This window comes from Protopterus annectens, chromosome 9.part0 (assembly GCF_019279795.1).
Source record: "Protopterus annectens isolate FY-2018-M chromosome 9.part0, PAN1.0, whole genome shotgun sequence".
Lineage (NCBI taxonomy): Eukaryota > Metazoa > Chordata > Ceratodontiformes > Protopteridae > Protopterus > Protopterus annectens.
In genome coordinates this window covers 897,850,625-897,872,959 of record NC_056743.1, presented here as the reverse complement: position 1 = coordinate 897,872,959, position 22,335 = coordinate 897,850,625, and the positions used below count along the sequence as shown (strand labels likewise).

General features: G+C 39.4%; 1 protein-coding gene across 1 annotated transcript in view; it reads left to right on the top strand.

The window, feature by feature from the left end:
• Positions 1-22,335, top strand: part of LRP1 (LDL receptor related protein 1) — a 2,772,300-nt gene that overhangs the window by 2,001,051 nt on the left and 748,914 nt on the right. Inside the window, exons 54-55 of the mRNA XM_044083629.1 lie at positions 10,766-10,906; positions 11,038-11,225. Coding sequence (XP_043939564.1) covers positions 10,766-10,906; positions 11,038-11,225 — 329 coding nt within the window. The remainder of the gene's footprint in view (positions 1-10,765; positions 10,907-11,037; positions 11,226-22,335) is intronic.

Sequence of the window (22,335 nt, the reverse complement as noted above, 5' to 3'; positions counted from 1 at the left end):
ACTCCTCCGTAGCTTTTCTTGAGTAGTACCTACCTTTAAAAATAAAAACAGAATGAACAAATGCCTTGCACCAGACTTGAAAAATAAAATAAAAAGAAGAAAAAATCTGAAATCCACTGTGTCATTCCTTTAAACCAGCACTTTACTGCACACAGAGTGAGCGCTTTTGCCTGTTCACATTCAGACTTCTTCAGACTCTCAAATTTCTTGGATTATTTTTCTTGTTTTTAACACCTACCTATGCCAGACATAGCACAGTAGCTAACATCATAGTGCCATAATACTACAGTTGAGCAATGCCATCATTCCCATGTGCATGTGCACCTGTCACACCATCTCTTGGACAACTCCCCGCAGTCCTGACATTGAAGGGTCACATGATACACCCAGCCATTGAAAGCTTTCACCCTTCAGTGGAAGAAGTGATACTTGGCAACCCCACAACCCCATCCTCCTGCACTTGCTTACCTTAGCACCACCTATGTTATCATTACTGCCCTCTGTCATGTGTCCTCTGCCTGTGCAAATGATGACTGTGCCTTGCCCATCCCCTCTGGCCATTGTGAGCATGGTAATGTCCAATGCACAGCATGGCCATTCAGTGCATTGTAATGCATAGAATCGTTTTGTTTATGAATGCATGCATCAGCTGTGCTCTGTGATTGTTTTGTCACAGCAGTTCTGAACCTGAAACTTCCTCTTTGCCATTGTCATGATGTATTGCTCCCACCGGTGCTTCATATGAGGGCCTACTGCAGACTTCCTCTGATGATGACTGTTCTGCTGCAGCTCAGGGTATCCTTATTTTAACATTTTTTCATAGCAGCATATTATGTAGCATGGCACAGTCCACAAATATCTTGCTGCAGATCTGTGGAGTTTGTTTCATTGCATGACTAGATGTATCCAGACAGGGAGTCTTCAGAAGTCAAAATACAGGTTTAATGATGATACATATTTTTGACAGTGTAGTATTGCATGCCATGGGCTGTGGATGGGGTTGTCAACCACAGCTGGAAGGCATGTCCAGCATCACCTGCAACACACACCAAGTAAAGTTGTGAATGATTTGCTAGCTATGTTCATAGGACTGGACCTTTCTGGCCTCTGAATGGCAGTGTGTGCAATGTCACTGCATGAAATGCTGAGAGAGATAACATGTGCCAGATGTGGGACTTGTGGGTCCTGCCTGGATGGTATACAGACTGTACTGCATTTAATACCCTGAGCATTGTATATTCCTTGGCAGATGGTGGCAGTAGAAGCCTTACCAGTTGATATGTCAGTGATTATACATCAACGTGAAATGTGACCCTCCAGATAAGAGCAGTTTCTCCAAATTGACAGCTATACCCTCCAACATTGTAGACCTCGGACATTAAGGTTAGATTGCTGGCAGTTTTTTTTTTTCTTATCTCTTTTCCCTTCCCAGATATGAAAACCAGCTTGCATGCCTTCAGTTAAGTACTAACTTTTTTAGCCCTAGAAAAAGTGCACTGACTACCTTTAAATAAACTGAATTGTGCATTATTTGTTTAAAAACATTAAGGCACTAAGGCTGCGGGAGAGGCTGCTACTTCTTAGTCACTTCCTACAGTTTCAAACTTTTTTCCTAAACTGTTTTGTTACTGGGCATTTAAAATGTCACATTTCTATCAACAGAGTGTTCAGTACCCCTGTAAGATTAATTGCCTGTACCTATAGACACATAGCCAAGAAGTAGTAGTTAGCAATGAGAAAAAATTATTAAAAACTATGCAGTTGAATGAAAGAATTGTTATAAATTTCACACAGAGCACAATGTACAGACTACTCCTGGCCAACTATCTGCACCTGTATACTTTTTGTTTCACAGTGAGAACATTTGCTAATGGAAAAAACAAGCCATTAACTTTGTAAATGCAAGAAACTTGCCACTTTGTGTCTGTGTTCACTTTGTCATATTTTTTCAGACCTGTTTGCTTTAAAAAGCCCTCATCTTTACCTTAAGCCAAGGAGATTAATCTGAATGTCCCCTCATGTATAAACTGTGAAATTATCTTGATTCTACATATAATATGATCAGTTCATGTTTACAATCCACCCCCCACCTAGGCAGCCCAATTTCACAATATTATGTGAACTTTAACTTGGTTTCCATCCAGCCTTTATATCTTGTTGCAGTGTTAAGCCTGTATGTCTTACAACCGTAATGTGTTTGTATGAACTGTCATCTTATGGCCTTAGTTCAACTGCCCTGTCATGGTTCCATAGCTATCTATCTAACTGTCAGCAAGTCTACCAAATGGGAAAACTCCCTTTTCCCCCTTCTCACCATCTCTGTTGGAGTACCTCAAGGTTCCGTTCTTGGGCTTCCTTCTCTTTACAGTATTTACAAATTATCTCAGCTCTACAACCCAACTAGCCTCCATTGTTCAGTACAATGATTCCACAATTGTTTGCTCAGCCACCACTCCCCAAGAACTACAAACAAAAATGCAAATATCTTTTCAGGATATAGAAAAATACCTCACTGAACATCAACTCATACTAAGCCTAACAAAGCCAAGACAGTAGTTTTCAGAAACAAAAAACCCAAAACATGTCAGTTCCCTCTAACAATATCTTCCTCAAACAGCACCAAAATACAACCCACAAGTCAAACTAAAATTCTAGATGTCACAATAGATCATGGGTCTATATTAAATCAGCGAATGCTTAAAAAAGTGAAAGCTGATTTATCGACCCCATGTAAGCGAAAGCTTACAATTCCGAACACTTAGAACAGCAATTCTTTCCAAAGAAGAAGAAAAAAACTTTAAAACATTACATAAAGCGGTGGGCTTTGCCCCACACTCCCCTCCCAATGTAGGGGGCTGTGACCCCCCCCCACTTAAATATACCAACTCCGAGATCGCACTACAGTGACGAAAACGGCAAAATAACGAAGGCAGCCAAGCAATTTCTTTCCCAGGGAAAGAATTCACTTATATGCAGTTTTCTGTATTTTGCCGTTTCGTGCTTTCAAGTTCGATCAAAACGCATTTGAACGAATGCATCCTCGATCATGTAATAGGGAACCTAGATGATGCCCTAAGATTTGATATCCACATCACCCTCACCTTCAGAAAAGTCCACATCAAACTAGGCACCCTATATAAAGCCAAACCATACCTTACAGAAAGTGCCAGACTAGCCACTGCCCACTCACAACTGCTTTCCACCCTCCTCTATGGATCCCAAATATTTACTAACCTACAAACAGTTCTGAATAGTCTAGAATCCTGCTATAATAAAATCACTAGGTTCACTACAGGCCCACCCATACAGAACCCACCACTGCTCAGTACTCCCCAAACTCAACTGGCTAGAATTCCCAAACCTTTTAACACTCAATCAACTGACCATAGCCCACAAAATAATTCACCAACCCAATGACTGCCCTGCACTTGCTAACCTAATCCACTCTAATATAAATCACAGATTACTTAAGTCCTCAGACAAATTAATGTTAAATATTACCCAACCCCACAACACTCAAGGGACCTCTCTCTACTTCTGTAAAATTGCCAAGCTTTGGAAGACTCTTCCTCAACCCATAACAAAAAACCCTAACTATCATGAGTTCAAGCATCTCCTAAAAGAACATCTAGCAAATAATTGGCTCTGCTCCTGCCATACTACTGGCCAAGTCTACTTGCTCCCTATCTATATCTCTTATAACTGCTCCTTGTCCTATCTAGCTCAATTCCCATAGCTACTGTTTATTTCCATTTGGCTAATGTTTTATTGTACATCTCCTATTAGCAGCTGTGGTATTAAATCCTAGGAAATCAATAATCAAACACTGTTTTGAAACTGTACATCTTGTCTGTTCCATAATTAATTGCTTTTTTATTTTACATTCTGACATATCAAACATTATTAATATTGTTAATATTATTACTATTAGTTTTCTCTACCATATGTTTTGGAGCTTTTCTCCCCGGGTGCCAGTTCATTCTGTAGTTCATGTAGAACGCAGCCTGGGATATTGTCAGGTCCCATGGATGCTGTGCTCTTGGCTTTGGAGAGTGCTTTTTTTACCTGTGCAGCTGTGATTACAGGAACATTGCATTCTTCTGGTATAGAGATGGGCCTTCTAGGAGGTGAGAGGGGGGTAAAGTTAGCACTGAACCTATCTGCCAGGATGTTGGCAATATCACTTGGTTCTGTATATTTAGTGCCATTGTGCTGTCACTCAGAGCAGATCTGAGTGTTGCCATTGAGATTCTTGACATAGCTATAGAATGCTTTGTGGTTGTCTTTAGAGTCAGTGGCAATTTTGTTTTCGTAACTAGCTTTGGAGGATTTTATGAGGGATCTCGGCTCCTTACTGAGGTTGACCAGGGAGTTCCTCCAGTCATGGGATTTTACTCTTTTTTTTGCAACAGTTTCTTTCTTCTGTTGTAGAGTTTGTTTATGGCAGAGGACCACCAAATTGGCTTCCTTTTTTTGGAGGATAGCATCTTGGTTCTATTAGGGACAGCATGATCCATGTACTCGTGTAAGTGCTTATAAAGTGCATTTGTGTAGGATTCAGCAGTCGTACCTCTGTTGTCCATCTGCATTGATGTCATGAATGCATGGATGTCATGAAGTTTGCCACTTCTGTCTTTAAGAAGTGATATGGGTGAGTTTGTCAATAATGAGTGAATGAGGGATAGTGTTAAATGCTTTGGCTAAGTCTAGGTAGGCTGTATGCACAGATTTCCCCTCGTCCAGGGCCTTGGTGACTGTCTCAAATAAGTTCATCAGGTTTTAACAGGCATGATCACCCTTTTACATATCCAGACTGAGTAGGGTCAAGTGTTTAGAGATTACTTATTTCTTTGTTGGTAAGGTCCATGATGATTTGCTCCATGGCCTTGCAGATAAGGCTAGTCAGGTGAATAGGTCTGCAGTTCCTGGGGTCAGTGGAAGCACCACCTTTGTGCAAGGGAATAATGCTGGACATTTTCTGTTCAGTTGGGATGAAACCTGTGCTTGGACTATGATTGAAAAGAGTACCCAGTAGTGTAGCTAATTCTTGTTGGAGCCCATGTAGGACACAGCCTGGAATGTTGTTATGTCCCATAGATGCTGTGCTTTTGGCCTTAGGGCTTTTACAACCTGTTCTTTAGAGATGCAAGGTAGGGGACAAGGTGGTAGGGATGTCATAGGGTATGTATGGCAGGGACAATGGAGTGAAGTTTTCACAGAACCTGTCTGCCAACATGTTAGCTATGTCTACAGGCTCAATATATGTGGTATCATTAACTACCAGTTTGGCACAAATCTGGGCTTTTCCTTTTAGATTACAGATGTAACTGAAGAACGTCGTATGGTTGTCTTTAGTTGAGGAAGCTAATTTGGATTCATAGTTTGCTTTGGAGGACTTCACAAGAAGCCTTATTCACTTGTTTAAGCTGAAGAGACAGTGTTTCCAGTTTAGGGCTCACTCCCTCTTACTCTTAGATAGCAATTTCTTCCTCTTATTGTAAAGCCTGTTAATGGCAGTTGCCCACTAGGCAGGTTTGGTCTTCCTTGAGGAGCTTGTTTTGGTCTTGTCAGGTACAGCCGAGTCAATGCAGTTTTACAGGTGTTTGTATAAAGCATTGGTGTAAAACTCTGCATAGTTGCCAATTCCATCTGAGGGGGGAGGATCAGTGAAGCTATTTATACAATGCCATAAGAGGTTATAATCTGCTTTGGAGAAGTTTTTTAGTTTAGTTGCTGTTGGGGGGGGCAGGTGTGATACTTCAAATGAGGCTGATTTGTGGTCATGTCTCACCAGGGAAGACTTCCCAGTGGGGGTGCTACAGTGGTCCCCCATATTGGTAAACACCAGATCCAGGATGTTGGCACCCATTGTGGGGTGTCAACCAGCTGGTCCATGACAGTAGATTCAACGAAGTTGAGGAACCTTTGGGCAAATGAGTTTGAGCAGGAGTAGTTTACCCAGTCAATGGATGGATAGTTAGTCACCCAAAGCCATGGTGTTTGGATGTACCTTAATAGACTCGAGTAAATCCAAGTAGACAGTGTGGGTGTTCTGATTCATGGAGGAAGTTCTGTAGCTGGCAATGACTTGAATAGGTGTCCTGCCAACACTTAATTGCACCTGAAGCATCTCCAGGGAATCGTAGTGTTTAAATAATTTAGACGTGCATGTATGTTTAATAAATATTGATACACTGCCTCCTTTAGTTTTCACACCTTCAGTTTGTGGTTTGAACATGTGAAAGGAGGTATAACCTGGTATGGCTGAGGTTTTCTCCACAGCCTTGAACCAGGTTTCCATGACTACACAAAAGCCTGTGTCTTCCAAGGTGAGGGCTGCTTCCAGTGAGTGCAGTTTCATGTTAAGACTCCTAGTGTTTAGCAGCATAACCTTGATGTTGTTTTTAGATCGAGTTTTTGTATCGGGAATTTTGTCCTTGAGACACTGCCTAAAAAACGCACTAAGGAGGTGGCCGGGCCTTAGTAGCCGAAATCCCAGAGGTGATGGATAAAGACCTTCTCTGGCAAAGCATCCAGGTCTGTCGATCGTGTCATCCCAGGCTAACAGATACTGGATCCCCTAAGAATGACATCAGAAACTAAGACAATTATTGAAGTCAGGTGAAGGTAAAATGCTGCTTAAGGCTAGGGACATAACTGCCTGAAACACACAGTCCAAGAGCTCAGTCTTGTCTCTCTTCATATAGTCCAGAGAGGTACATCTCAAGTCGTTCACACCACCATGGACTATGACAGAGTCATAACAGTACCTGTTGTTGAGAGACTTGAGTGCATGTGTGATATCGCGCATCCTGACACCTGACAGACAGCTGACCATGACCTTCTCCTTATCCAGCTTGGTGAGAGGGACATCTGTTTGTCTCACGATGGAATCACCTATGACTAATATGTTTGGTTTTGTTGTTTGCCTTAAGGACTTGTCAAGTGAGACACTGGTGTGTGGGCTATATGTAGTGTTTTCTGCAGAGGATGTATTATGTGCAGTGTGCTTGCATTTGTGTTTGGGAGGTCTCTGGTGTTTGGGTATGTTTCTAGTGAGGACCTCTGCATATGTAGGTATGTGTGATGTTGGCTTGGGTGAAGTAGGAGGTGAGGTGTGCATCCTAACAACCTGCTCATTGTCATATGTAATGACTGGTGTGTGAGAGAGCATGGATTCAAGGTTCTTAATATAGTTGCATCTCTCACATGTTGAGTTTGTGTGGACTAGGAGTAGAGGGTTGTCGGTGAACATGAGGCAGTAGCTACACTGCCTCAGGGTACCCATTTCTTCCCTAATAACTCTCAAATAATTTCCACAACCTATTCCTTAAATTCTTCTTTTATCATGTAAGTGAGAAAGCTCCAGTGTCCTTTTTTTTTTTACTTCATTATCCTGCATTTTTATCTTTATTGGTGCATGATTAGAAATGGATATTGGATGTGTGTTGAAGCTTTCACTCGAATAAAGAAGTTCTGTGAAACATAATTTCTATTTAATCTGGTTCAGTTATTGTACCTTGGGGACTAATATGTAAATTCTGTTTGAGTTCCTACTACTGAATTCACATCTTCCATACCAAATATTTTTTATAAATTTCTTCAGAAATCTAACCTATTTTTGTTTTATTGTCCTTTTTAGGTCCCCCCGCTACACCATCATTATTGCAAATCAAATTCCAGTCCCCACCCTTAAACAATATTCCCTGCTGAAAGTGGATTATTTCTCCCAAAATGTTATGTTCAGTATTAGCAGTTTTTGGTGGAATATAAATACATGCCTTTGTAATCATCGTCCCTTGCCAGTAGCCCTTTACTACTACAAATCTAATCGTCTATCATTATTGAAGCCCCCCTCTAGAAATTAGTATAAGTACTCATTTTACTCTGTCCCTGATATTCTACTGAATATCCATTCTGAAATCCTCACATTGTCAAATTCACATGCTCCTGTCTTTCCAAATGTGTGTCCTACAGCATTGCTGTTTGCACTCTGCATTTCTTAATATAATTCAGTACTCTCCCTTTTTATCTATACTTGTAAGGCCATTTACCTTCCAGATAAATATGGGCAGCATAGCCATCATGGTAAAAATCTATTGTTCCCACCTTTTATATGGGACAGTTTTTTGAATGCGTATTTCCAACTTTTGTGTTACATGCATATATTAATATTTGGCAGATTGATCTTTTGTGCAGTTATTTTTTATCTTCAATTGAACCTATTTCACATTTTTCAAGACTTTTTGTTTTAATGAAAACCCTCAAACAAAAAAAACTAAGTTCGAAACACCCCCATTCTGTATTAGCTGGGAGAAATGCACAAAACTGTGTATATCTTCAAAACATGAAGTTTAACTGGTCAGAAGGGAACAGTTGCTCCAAAGTGACGGCTGCACTTATAGACATTATCTAACCTAAAATTAAGGTTATCTATGCTAAAGCACATGCTACAGCCTCTGCTCCTACTTACAATGATTGCTCTCTGTTCTTTTCTTCTCTCTCTTTCCCTCCCACATATGAAAAACATCTTACATGCTTTCAGAAGACTAACTTTTCAGCCCTAAGAAGACATGCACTGACTGTGTTTAAACAATATTAAACTGTACACTGCTCTGTAAACTGCATTAAAGTATTAAGACTGCTAGGGAGGTTGGTACTTCCTATTCACTTCCCATAATTTGAAGCTCAACTTTTCACTGAATTTGCCATTGTACCTTTTAATCTTGTCTCCATAGAAATGTACTCAACAATGAGTTTTGTACATTCCAGTAAGAAAAAATGCACAGTTGCCCTCAGCTGCAGACATGTTGACTCCACTGAACATTTGCCAGTGGAAAACACACAAGCTAATATCTTTGCAGTTGTAAGACGCTTAGCATTTTCGTGGCTTTCATCATTATGTCTTATTTTTTAAAATCTACATGCTTACAAAATAGCGGTTTACAGCTATTGCCAAAGGTAGTAATCTAGACATTCACCCTTGTAAAATAAGAACAGAAACTATTCTAATTCTACATATAACACAATTGTTGCAATTTTACACCCCACCCCCACCCTAGAAGCCCAAGATTACAGCATGTCAACATTAAACTTGCTTTTGTCCAATATTTTTCTGTTGTTGTACTGTAAAACCTATATGTCTTGCAACTAAAAAAAAATTACTTTAATATCTTTAACACATGCAACAGTCGCTGGTGACTCACCCCCACATTTAAAATACCTCTGACTGCACACTGCAGAAAACTGTTTGATGTGACTTGCAGTTTTTAACATGAAATGTTTTATACAAATTTTATACAAATAGTAATAAGAACAAAAATTTTTAACTTCGTTCCCCTTTTGATGTCCTTCTAAACAGTAATGATATAAAGTGGGATATATGTTTTACAGTGCACCCACAAGTTTAACAAAGTCAACAGTAGTCCTGTGTTTTTCAGCCACTTTTTCTTGCAAAATCATATTTCACAAATGTGATAAGATGCTTTATAGATCCATTTATTCAGTAATTTCAGAGTTGGGAGTTCCTGTTCATCTCCATCTCCCAACATCAAACTCTGGCTCAAGTCCAAGGCACTGCTGAGTCTCCTAGTCAACTCCTTTGTTTTTTGTTTTTTTCCTGTGTCTCAACCATTTTCCTTTGTAACATTGGAAAATATTTCCCTGTCAAAGTCTGCTTATGAGCTTTGTTGTCAGAAGATTGAGAAGCAGAGTCACCTTCTGCTTGCTGACTCACTTTTTGTTGGATAAACTTTATTTCCTCCTTTGCTTGTTTTGTTTCAAAAATGACCTTTAATCCATCAGAGAAAAAACACTCAAGACAGTTGGCTACAGCAGCTTGACATTTTCACCAACCTCTCAACATTTCATGATTGCTGAAATAAACTTGCTTCTCTTCTGCTTGGTGTACAGCCAGTAATGATTTTCTACAATCATCTCCATTGTTTTAATACTTTGCCCTTCTACCACAGTTTTGTCAGGTGCAAATCTTTCTGCTGATGTGATTGCATCTTCACTAGTATAGGTCTTGGCTGCTTTCACATGGCCAGGTTTGGTGCATACACAGTATGCTCTGTCAATTAACCAGTCCTGCTGTGGAACACACAGTCCAGTTGCTTATTTTTTACTTTTGTAAAATTAGTCTGATCCTTCCAGTTTCCCTGAAACAGCAGAAAATTACAGGTTTTCTCTGCATGCTCTATCTTCTAACTGTACAATTTCTTGAAACCATTCTTCTTGAGAAACATCATAATCACCCAGCTTTTTCTGATGTTTGCAGTTTTGTCAGTTCATCTGAATGGCTAGTTAAAGCTTTTTCTGTTTTTTTTTCCAGCCTTTGAATTGATATATTCCTTCAAAGTTGCATGTATTTTAATAACCTCTCAGTAATTTGATTTTTTTTTCCTGTAAATTACTAGAAGCCATCTCTTGAATCAAAGCTGAAGCTTGAACTGTATTTTGCTGAACAGTTGCAGAATCGTTCCCAAATGGTGCTTTCTCTTCACCTTTTCTGGTTGATTTTCTTTGAGGTTTTTCAAATTTTTCTTTGCTGGCATCCAGGTAGTATATTTACTAGCTAGTAACAATTATACCAAAACATTTTCAATGCCACTCCCTTTTCTCAGTTTCTGTTTTCTCATTGAGAGAGCTGAAGTGATCATTGTGCAGCTATCTTGGAAGCCCCAATTGAGTGTACTTTTCAGGTTGTATGTTATATTGTACTGTATAAGGCAATATTTGATTGCTTTTTTCCATTTGGTTTCAGAATATCCAACTTGTGGACCACATGAGTTTAGATGTGCTAACGGTAGATGCCTCAGCAACAGCCAGTGGGAATGTGATGGTGAATTTGACTGCCATGATCAGTCTGATGAGGCTCCCAAAAACCCACATTGTGCAGACTCTGGTGAGTAGATGGATAGAAACATGCTATGCAAAATAAACATGCGACTCTTATAAAGTTAATTTATACTAGACTGTGATAAGTGAAGGCTAGCAAATGTATATTTCTCAATTTAATTTTTATTTCTAATGTAGAGAAAAAGTGCAATGACTCCTCTTACATGTGCAAGAATGGGAACTGTGTGAACGAAACACTGCTCTGCGACAACAACAATGATTGTGGTGATGGCTCAGATGAACTCAATTGCTTTGTAAATGAATGCCTGAACAGGAAACTGAGTGGATGTTCACATGAGTGTGAAGACCTAAAGATCGGATATAAGGTTAGACCACTAAGTGTTGTAGATTACATTTATAATGGGTTTTCATTCAAACTGCTCTTAGGTTTATTAGTCATATTCTTATGTATAAGTACTAACAGATGGATAAAAATATGTACTATGCACTCAGAATTTTTTTATCAGCACTGTCGATAATTTATATTATATTTGCTTGGTTTGAAAGTCAGTGATGATCTCCCTAAGGATCAGTCCTACAGTAGAATTACTTATATGTTGGAATTAGATGCAGGCAGACATCAGTTCTTCTGCCTAACTTCCCCACTGCTTAAAAAGACCGAGTGGAGCTTGCCTTATTCACCAGATAAGGATGTTAGCAGAACCATGGCTCTAAAGGAGATTGCAGCCTATGTCAGTGGTTCCCAGACTTTTTCGATTCTCTGCTCCTTTGTTGAATCCAGGTTTTCCCAAGGAGCCCCCTCCTGCCAAATTCTAACAAGTATACTTTGCAAAATAGCTAAATAGGAAATAGAATATTTTTTCTAGGAAGTTAATAATCTTGACTTGCGTGATGAAAACCCTGTATTCATACAGAGTAGAAAATGTCCATAATTATTTTAAAAGTTGTTTTTATGCTTTATTTTTCATTTTGGGATTTTCTATTCTTTTGCTTTTAAGAGTCATTAATTAACTTTGTTTTTTCTTATCACCTCTCTTGGGGTCCTGTCAGTTCTTGAACTGTCTGACTGTGTACTTTGCCTTTGTTCACTCACCGGGCTGGAAAGCAGTATTGGTATGCTATCTGAAACTATATATTGCAAGCTAACTGGAAGATCTGGATGGAGATGGGTTGACTGCTGCTTCCCCATCATTTGGTTGGATGTACAGAGGCAGAGAAGGCATATTGTTCCTCTTACCATTCTGTTATATTCTTGACTTCTTAGCGTTTTGGATGTTTGCATTTAATTCTTCTCAATACTTCCACATTGTAGATGACTAAAAACAAACTACTTGTATTTGTCCATCTACCATAAAAGACAAATATTATTGCATATCCATCCAAAAAGTTAAGAGGCTCCCCTTTAATCTGAAAGCAAGCTTCCTTTTGGATTACTGCATGAATTCTGTTATTCATACTCAGTTATTAAAAAAAACATTTTTATTAGTAATTAGCCCTATCTTCACAACTTGCTCTTTGGGAAAATGCATTAATCAAATTGCTTGCACCACATGGAATTTGCCGCCAGAAGAAATTATGAAAATAAAGTTGTCTGTGTTCTGAAAGTAACTTGTCAATTAACTCCATGAACAATGAGTCTATTGGTACTTGAAAAATGTAGTCATAGACCTATGAGCTTTGGTTTAATAACTCCCTGTCTTTTTGCAATGGTTGTCCGGAAATCCCTTTATTTAACACAGCCAATTGCCTAAGCGGCCGCAAAATAAACCGCAAACTAGTAAGCTTAGTTACATCTTATGAGTTTGTGGTTTATTTTGCAGCCGCTTTGGCAATTAGCTGTGTTAAATAAAAGGATTTCCGGACAACCATTGCAAAAAGAGAGGAAGTTATTACTCCCTCTCTTTTTGCAATGATTTTCCAGAAATCCTTTTATTTAACACAGCTGTTTGCCTGTCCTAGCCTAGTCCTTATGCCACAACTGTTATCTGTCTGTAATAACACAATGTCACTTATATGGAATCAAGGCATACGAGGTTGAGAGGTATGGATTGGGTAAATAAATATATTGTATGGAAATGGCACAGTAGTGAGTCCCTGGCTTGGGGGAGGGGGATAGGCTGCACTCTCTCGTCTCATTGAGCACTTAGGTTGCTTGCAGGTCGTGTGTACCATTGTCCTTAACTTCATGACTTGAAGTTAAGGGCTGGGCTATAAGTGAACAAAGCCTCACCTGCAGCTTTTATTCCTGATGTGATGTCAATCAGCCACTCCCAAAGCGGCACGAACTTTAATGAAAATTACACAATACTTATCAGCTGAGCAGCATGGAAAAGGGGACTATAATGGGAGAAACTCTGCTTTTTTTTTTTTTTTTTTTATAAAGGTGCAGTGTTGAATCCAAGTCTTGAACATAAACTTTAGCAGTATTTAAAGCAAAATAAATAGTAATTCAATTTCACGTGATTGAACCATACTTTGAAACGTTAATGCATGCAAAGTAGCTTTGATTTTTTGTAAGGGGATGGGGGGGTAGAGAAGCAGTAGTGAGCTGCCTAGTACCGGAACGTACTTTGGCGGATTTTGCACTGACTGCAATTCTTTTCCCCTCACATGAAATGGTGCAACTTAACAAATGACTTTGCAATGCCATTACAAACTCATGTTTCTTGACAAAAAAGGAGCCCGTTTTTGGATGTCTGTCCCAATATCTTGAATAAATACTAACAGTGTTAAGGCAACAGTTTGACAGGACGACATCCCTATTAGACTTAAAAGACGCTGACACAAGAAAACCTACGACAAAAAAAATCTTCTCTTTAACCAACCCCAGCCAGAGACACAGATGGGGGGGGGGGGTCACAGGACGTTTGAGCAGCGTGGGTCTGGTAACCAAATATTTTTTCCTGCATCACGGTACCCGTTGATAGCCAGAAAAAAGTTACAACACAGAAACTACACCACATTGACAAACATTTCTTTGTGGTCCCCATAATCCCAACACTAACATTTCCTAATATATGTGCAGACTACTTTTGCCACAATCTTACCTACAGTAAGTACATTCAAGGCACGTTTCAAACCACATTACATCTACACAATACATTTAACAGTTCCTTACTTATTTCTGTTTCTGCCATATTGAGATTATGCTACTACAGCCCCCAATTACACCTACAAACAAAATTCCAGCACTACTAAATTTTACAATGTTCGAATCAAAGACAGCACAGTGAACTTCCACGTGGTCTATTAATATGCTAATTAAAAAGTGCCCCCTTGATAGGCCGATTCTGCAGCACGGGGACTGATGTACTCCAATTATGCATTTGCATTGAACGTGTTAACAGGTGATATTCTGGCTGTGTCCATAAGTTAATCCCTTCTCAAAATTTGCTAACCCCTCCTACTCCAGTGATTTCAGTCTAGTTTACGTTTTTTCATCCCTTATGAAAAGTTTGTTTATTCTCAGTTGTCTACCTACATTCAAAAATATGAAATGATATTCCCTATCAGCATGAATTTTGGATAGGCAGATTTACACTGGCATTATTGTATAAGCAGACAAAATTCTTCTGAATGCTGATAAAGGCAATTTAAGAGGTTCACTCTTCACTAAATTTACAAAAATCTTTTATCTAGTATAAGCGGCCGCAAAATAAACCGTGAACTAATAAGCTTACTAGTTTGCAGTTTATTTTGTGGCTAAGCTTTTTAGTTCACGGCGCCCCTGTGAGGAAGCCGTGGCGCAGACTTTGGGAACAAGTGGCCTATGTCATTCTTTCCCCTTGCCTTTGGAATTGCATGAACCTTTGCTAAACCTATCCATATCCACTTTATGGATGGGCCTGGTTACTGTGGTCACAACATCTCTCCCCAAGACACCCACATCTTATGTGGGGTGTGCCTCAGGCCAGATCATATAAAGTAGCCATATGAGATATGTTAAGTCATACACATTAATAGAAGAAAAATTAAAGCAAATTAATATTTCCATCATTTTCATGCTTTATATGTTTTCTTTTTAATAATTATGCATTTACTTGAACTTTACTTAAATCATTCAGTTTCTGCCTTCTGCTAAACCTCACTCCTTCTCCTGAACATTATTGTGCATCTTTTGTTTCCACAAATTCCATTTATTTCTATTTACTTCTTTCCTTTTCTAAAGATCCTACCTCTGGTTCTTTTATCTCATTTGCAATATTCATTATTTCAAAATGTTTTCCTTATGTACTATTCACTGTGGCTTAGATCCCTTTTCAGCCCAAGTCCCTTCATTTCTGCTAATTATTGTCTCTCTCTTTGATGTTGGTTCTAGCTTTTCCATGATCAGGGTTCACGTAGAAGCCATTTCTAATTTCCACGAAGGTATTTACTTAGTCTCCTCTTTAACTAGCTTGCACAGGCAAGCTTAAGATTTTATCTTGGAAAACTTGCTTTCTAGTAGCAGTCACTTCAGAATTTTAACTTCAAACCATTTCTTGGAGACCTCCATATCTGTTCTTGTTACCTTGTGGACATCCTCTTCCTTTATTCCTAAGGTTGTTTCAGAAAGTAACTCTAATCAGTTTATCTGTCGTATACCAATAAAGGGGGGTATCTTACTCATTAGCTTGAAGTCCGTAGGCCCCTGTGGTTATGTCTGCATAACACAAAACAATTCATACAAAATAAGCAGTTGTTTCCTTCTCCACTGCAAAAATGGAACAAATTATATCTAGGGCTACCCTTTCCATATGGCTTTCTGATGGTATTTCTTTTATTTCTATTGCATCTTAAAAACCCTTTATATCTGTTATGAACGCTCACTCCAGGAGGGCAGTAGCCATTTCCTCCATTGTCTTCAAAAATTCTGTTGATTTTTGTACTGCACTCTGTCCCATCCATTAAGTGGCTGGAATAGATAATCTGAGATTTTACAGTTATGCATTTACCATAGCATTGGTCCTTGATTATCCATGCCAGTCCTCTTCAGCAAACCCTCCCTCAGGCCTCTCCCCCTCCAAATTGTCACCACATGACTCTTGCCTGGCCTTAGTGACCTCCTGAAGCCTGTCTATCAACAGTTCCTTTAGTTCTGTTTCGTAATTCTGTTTTTAAACACTTTTATTAAATTCACACATTGAGTAATGACATGGGTACAATAACAATTTGAAATGTTAGAATCTTCTAGAGTAAGTCTGTAAATATGGAGATTGAATGGCCAAAAGAACGATTTGCATATAGTAAGTTCGAGGTGGTATTTCTGGAAGTATTTCTCAGAGGTATGGTGATCTTGGAGTTGGTATATATAGGTCTGGGGTGTGCGAGGGTCTTGCTCGCCACATGGGGGTGGCACCCCCTGCAAAAAGAAGCTTAAAGGGGAATAGAGATTTTTGAAATTTGCTGTTCTGTGTTTTCTAGAGCACCAGAACACTTGCTTGTGAATGTCTTGGTTTCTTCCTTATGGCAAAGTTCAGGGCATATACACAGTTTGCCTTCTCAATTAACAATTCCTGTTATAGGGACACTAATCCGGTTGCTTATTTATGCTTTCATAAAATTAAAGCAGTTTTTTAATTTGCTTTCCATGGCACAGTAGAAAATTTCAGATTTTCTCTTCTCTTTTTTTATTTTTTTGAAATGGCTCTTCTTGAGAAGCCTTATGCTCAACCATCCTTTTTTTGCCATTTTAACTTTTGATTCTTGCATTTTTATCCTTTCATCTGAATTACTATTTAAAGCTTTTCTCTATCATTGTTGTTTGATTTTACATATTCTTTTTAAGTTTCATTTATTTTAAACCACTATGAGTGGATTTGACTTATGTTTTCCCCCCTCTAAATTAGTGGAAACCATCTACTGTACCAAAGCTGAAACTTGAATTACTTTGTGCTGAATAGGGTAGGGTTCTTCCCATACAGAGTTTTTTTCTTCTGTCTTCTGTTCTGGCTGATTTATTTATTTGTTTGTCTGTTTAACTGGGCTAGTCCGACTCGGTGATAAGCCCATTTTCAGCAGAGTCCTCGAGAGAAAAGCTCCACATGAAAAATTTTACAAGGTTTAGAGAAGGACAAAATAGAAATTATGAACATCATAAGAATTCTTACATCATGGGAACATATACATCATGAGAAATTATAAACATTATAGGTACATTACTAAAAACAGTAAAATATTAGATTAAATATTAGAAGAAGTAGAATATGGTAAGAGAAAGTAGAGAGAGGAGGTAACTCTAGATATACCAAGAAAGGAGGGGGGTAAAGACTAGAAGAGGAAGAAGCGAATGGACAGGGAAGGTGGAAAAAGAAGGAAGAAGGTGATATGATAAGGTAGGGGAGAAATGTCAGGAAGGAAAAAGGAAAGGAGAGAGGGCAGGGTTTAGGTAACATGTAAATGTGGGAGTTTTTTGATTGATTTCTCCAAATTTCTTTTTGCTAACAATCCAGACAGTGGAATTACCAGCCAAAAACTAAAATGTATCCAAATGAGTAGCCTTTACTTGCTGTTTCATCTCCATTTTTATTCTCACACCAAGAGAGCTCTAATGAACCTTTTGATCTCTGTGCAGCCATCCTGGGCGTTGCCATTCCTCCTTTCTTGAAGACTTCTGAGGATGCATTATGGCAGCCTCCCAGGAACCCGACTGTCAGCCTCCTGAATGTCTGTACAGCAGTCTTGTGGCAGATCCAGCAGTGGTGTTCTTAGATCCAGAAAAGGGAGTAAAATTGTTGGCGTCTTCGACACACAACTGAAATGACAAAAAGAGTAAAGCATTGGATAGTTTGAGGAAAAAGGTTTGTACAACTTTCAGCCTGGTCTTCAGGTCTATAAATTGCCTCACCATCTTGGAGAGAAAATTGAGAGATGTCTGATATTAATCTGATGACAAAACCGTGGGAGCTTTCGCTGACAGCTAGTCAAGTGGCAAAACACCATCAAGTGTGGATATGCTGTTTATGCATCATCCAGGACAGCAGCCACTGGGTCTGTGACTAGGAGAGATCCTGAGGCCTGCAACCTTATCAGAGGTTGTCAAAGCACAACACCATAATGCCCCTTTAGACAAGGATGTGCTCATTGGGACTTCAACCACTGATGTTTTTTAAGAAAACTGAGGAGAGAGGGGTAAAGTCATGCAAATGTAAAACAGCCATTTCATCCCATCTTGCTACAGTGTGAGAGAAACTCCATCTGAGCAAAGAGCCTTCCATTGCTTGCAAGGAAAGGATAAGCCACCAAAAGGCAAGCAAGGTCAGTTCAGCAGGAAATGGCAGAGAGACAGTAAAGGAAAGCCGGGGGAGGGGGGTACACAGTGGTCTTTCACCAGCAGGGAACTGAGACTGCATGGAGTCCCCCTTCTCTCTCCCATACCCTTACTCCAACAGAAACCTAAACTGCTTTCCCTCCACCAGGCTAACTGGGAGGATGTCCGATTACCTTCTGGTCTGGGCTAGCATCACAAGAGGCAACTATGACATTGTGGAAGGTTATAGGCTGCAGTGGGAGAGACTGCCTCATATGATGAGTATTCATCCCATAACAGAAGAACAAAAAACGTGTTGCATTCCCCATGTCTAAGAATGACTAGTTCCTTGGGACTTCAAGATGGGCAGCACCCAGTGAAACAGATTAAGCAGAGCCCTGTGTGTGAAAACTGCATCATTTTTTACAAAACAAGTACAGTTCATTAATTTAGGAAAAAATGTAGTTACTCTTTACTAATTATACTGTCTGACATCCAAGAAGAAAATTGGAGAAAGTAAGGAATGTGTAAGGTAAAATGACAACAGGCTGGAAAAAATAAAAGCAGCTTCAAGTAGCTATTTAGATAAGCCAATAAAACTGCAGGAATGAGAGGCTGAGTTGAAGGAAAGACTAGCTGCACGTGAGGCTTCTCAAGAAGAGTTGTTACAAAAGTAGTAGTGTTAGAAGAGAGAACACTGAGAGAGAACCTGCTATATTTTATTATAGCAGAGAAACTGCTAGGAATAGACTGCATTCATTTTATGAAAGGACAAAGAAGCAACTGGGACAGTGTTCTACAACTGGGTTTGTTCATTTATAGAGCACATCATATGTATGCTCCAAATCTGGCTTCTATAAAGCAGCCAAGACCTATATTAGTAAAGATGCACTTGTAACAGCAGAAAGAGATGCTTTTAACAGTGCTCTGGCAGAAGATTAAAGTATTAAAAATTGGGTACCAGTGTGTTTAAGGAAAGTGAATATTCACTAGGCAGAAGGTTATCCTTACAGTCAGAGGACCTTGCGCCAGATTTAAGATTCAAGTTGCTATACTTCACTGTCTTCAGAGTATTTTTTCATGGGGATTCAATGGCATTTTTGATGAATAACAGGCTAAATATGAAATAAAAAAAGTAAGCCCACAAAAACTAAATAGTTTTTTCTAGATTTGCAAGAGTCGTGCCTGTTCATTGTTAGGGTGATGGTAAGCTGAGGGGTTAGGTGCACTTTTCCCATGTGATATGTGATGTTACTCTGTATACCAGCATAGAGCATCTACCTATGGGAGATAGAGAACTAAATGCCAATCTAGAATGGAAAAAGGTTGAACCTATAGCTTTTCCAAGGAGGATCCTTTTGATGATCAGATGGTAAAATGAAGCCTTTCTGTTGTTTCGATGAGTACTTTTTGCAGTTGTATTTAACTGTCCCCTGTCTATTTGTGCATTTTTTTCTGTACTGTGATAAGTGTTCATGTATTCTGAGACCTAACTTTATATTTATGCTGCCTTATTGCTACATGTCACACTGTAGTGTTGATGTTTTGGCAGTGTTATAGCTGAACATCTTTGCTGCTGCCAGATATATGGTAGAGTTTCTATTTATATTGTTGGTATGTTCACTTTGTGTGCATGTTTCTGTTTCTCTGGTAATTGCTTCATTTTTTTCATTTTTGACCCCATTCTTGCTGACCATCTAGCTAATTGCACTTATCCTAGCCACCACTGGGCTGATTGTAGTGCAACTGTCGCATGTTCAACCACAAGGGAAGTTTTGCTTTACATCCTGCCCTTCTCTTGTATGCTACAGTAAGCTCATAGGTTCAAGCATGCAGTGGATGCAGTGTGAGGATGTCACTTGTTTACAAAGATAATGTTCCCCTCTTTGTAAGTGGATGGCTCTTACTAGTTTGCCAGTGCTCATTGTGGATTGATTAATGAATGATGTGCCGTTGAGATACTTCCTTCACTCATCCCCAGGGAGAGCTGAGCTTGGCAGTGCCTCTTCAGTCCTCTCCTTCCTTGGCCATCTTCAGTGTCTGTTGTGTAGCAGAACCCATGTTGCCTAGGACATAAACACTGCTCCACCCCTCTGTGCCCCAGAGCTTACTATGTACTTAACTTTAATTGGGCTGTGCACATAGCATGGAACGGTGTCATCCTCCATAGTTCTGCACATTTTGTTAGTTTATTATTCTGTATGTTCAAGTGCTGCTGCTCAGTATTTGTGCTGCGTACTGTATGCTTGTTTTCATATGTCAGATTGCTGTTGTGCCCTTACATGTGAATGTTTGTAATGTATTTTTTTGTATCTATTTAGTGTTTTATCATTTCAGTTTACTTACACTTGTTCTGTCACATTCTCTGTATCTGTACTTTCATTCTGTGACTTGTTTTACTTCTGTAACATCTGTATTTCTGTGCTATGACCTGTTTTTGTCTAATATTGATTCTGAGCTTTTTCCATTTTTTTTTTTAATTCCCCTTGTATTCTGTGACCCACCTGTTGATGTCTGGACTTGGCTGTTTTTGTCTTTATAAGATGTACACAGTTGTATAGGGGTTACATGACGCTTATCATTTTTTGTGAAAATCCCAGTACAGACGTTGTGCATGCATGCCACCTGTTTTTCTAAAAGATGCATGTCCTGGTGTACACTTTGCGTAGTACATGATGTCATGCTGTCCTATCTCGCCTTCATTCTTCACTGGTTGGGTTCAGAACCGATCCTCTGTTCCGACTCGACCTTATACAAAAGCTCGAGGTCTTCCACTAGCTCGTGGCTGTATCCTTATCCCATCATGCCCTAGGAAAGTTCCCCAGATCTCGTTTGCTGCTAAACAGATCGGGTGCTTCCATATTGGCTCTGGCTAAGAGGGGAAATTCTTTACTTATTATTGAAATATTTTTGTCTATTTGTCTTCTCAATACTTAACTGTTAGAGTTTTATTAGATACTTAGCGTGATCATTATTGTGGTTGTTTGCTTCTGGCCTATGTTTTCCGCTAGGCCTTTTCTTCCCCACCCTATTCCAGCCTTAATTTACTGCCTTAAGCCCGTTTTTTTCTTAGAGAGCTTCCTTTGGTATGTTTAAATAGAATACGAGCTTGTTTAACTTAGTGTCTTGTAAAGTGTATTATTTTACCCGTTTGTTACAATTCACTTAAAGGGTCAGGTCATTTGAGTTAGAGGGCTGCCGTTGCCTGCTTCGGTTAGAGGGCTACCATTTTTTTCTCCCTTTCTCCCCTTATAATTGAGACAGTTTTGCTTAAGTTAGAGAACTGACACCCCTTTTTCTGCTGTAATTGTTAAGGATGATCTTTGGTGGTGTTCTTTGTTGTTAAAAAAATATATATATATAAAAAATTATAGTGCTAGTCTTGGTTTTATTGTTATAGTGTTAAACTGTTATTATTATTGTTATTGTTGTTATTGAGTGTTGTATACAAGTATGTCTAAGGAACCTAAGGAAACTAGACCCTCTGGTTTCAAAAAGTGTGGAAAGTGTAGCAAAAAAAAATGTCTCTCACTGATGGTCACACTATTTGTGTATACTGCCTTGGAGCAGTTCATTTACAGGACTCCTGCACCATTTGTCACTCATTCAGCTGTAGAATGCTGCTTGAGAGGAAAAATAAACTGATTGTGAGAGGTTTACTGAAGACCCCATTCTCTGAAGCTCTTGAAGGTCAGGGCACTTCTAAATTGAGAAAATCTCCTTCCTTTAAGTCTGAAAAGTTGGGAAAGAGGTCATCTCCTCCTCCTGGTCAATCGGAGCCAGTTTGAAAATTGACAAAAGTGGCATCTCTGGAACCGAAGACTGCTGGGCCCAAAAAATCTCCTTCGACTCCTTCTGTGTCGGTGCTGATGGAGTTTCAGTTACGGAGCTGGTCCCCAGAATTTGTAGCTGGTTTCCTCTGACTTTGATATCTCTGTTGCTGCAACCAGTTAGATCTCCTCCTTCCTCCTCCAGGAACCTTTCTGATGATGTGGATCGTGTGGTGTGGAAGCTTTTACGGACACTGGTGCTTGCCACCTGCTGTCGACTCCAACCCAGAGGGATTCAGAACTGACCAAAACTATCCCTTTAATACGATTCCTTCTCTGAACCAACCTGGGACCTCAGAGCTGGAATGTCTGTAACTGATTGCAGTGGAACTGTCGGTGCCGAGACCTATCCCAGGATCTTTGGGCCTGGCGTCTGCTCTGACATCCTCTGTTCTGTCTGAACTCGAGGAGTCTAGT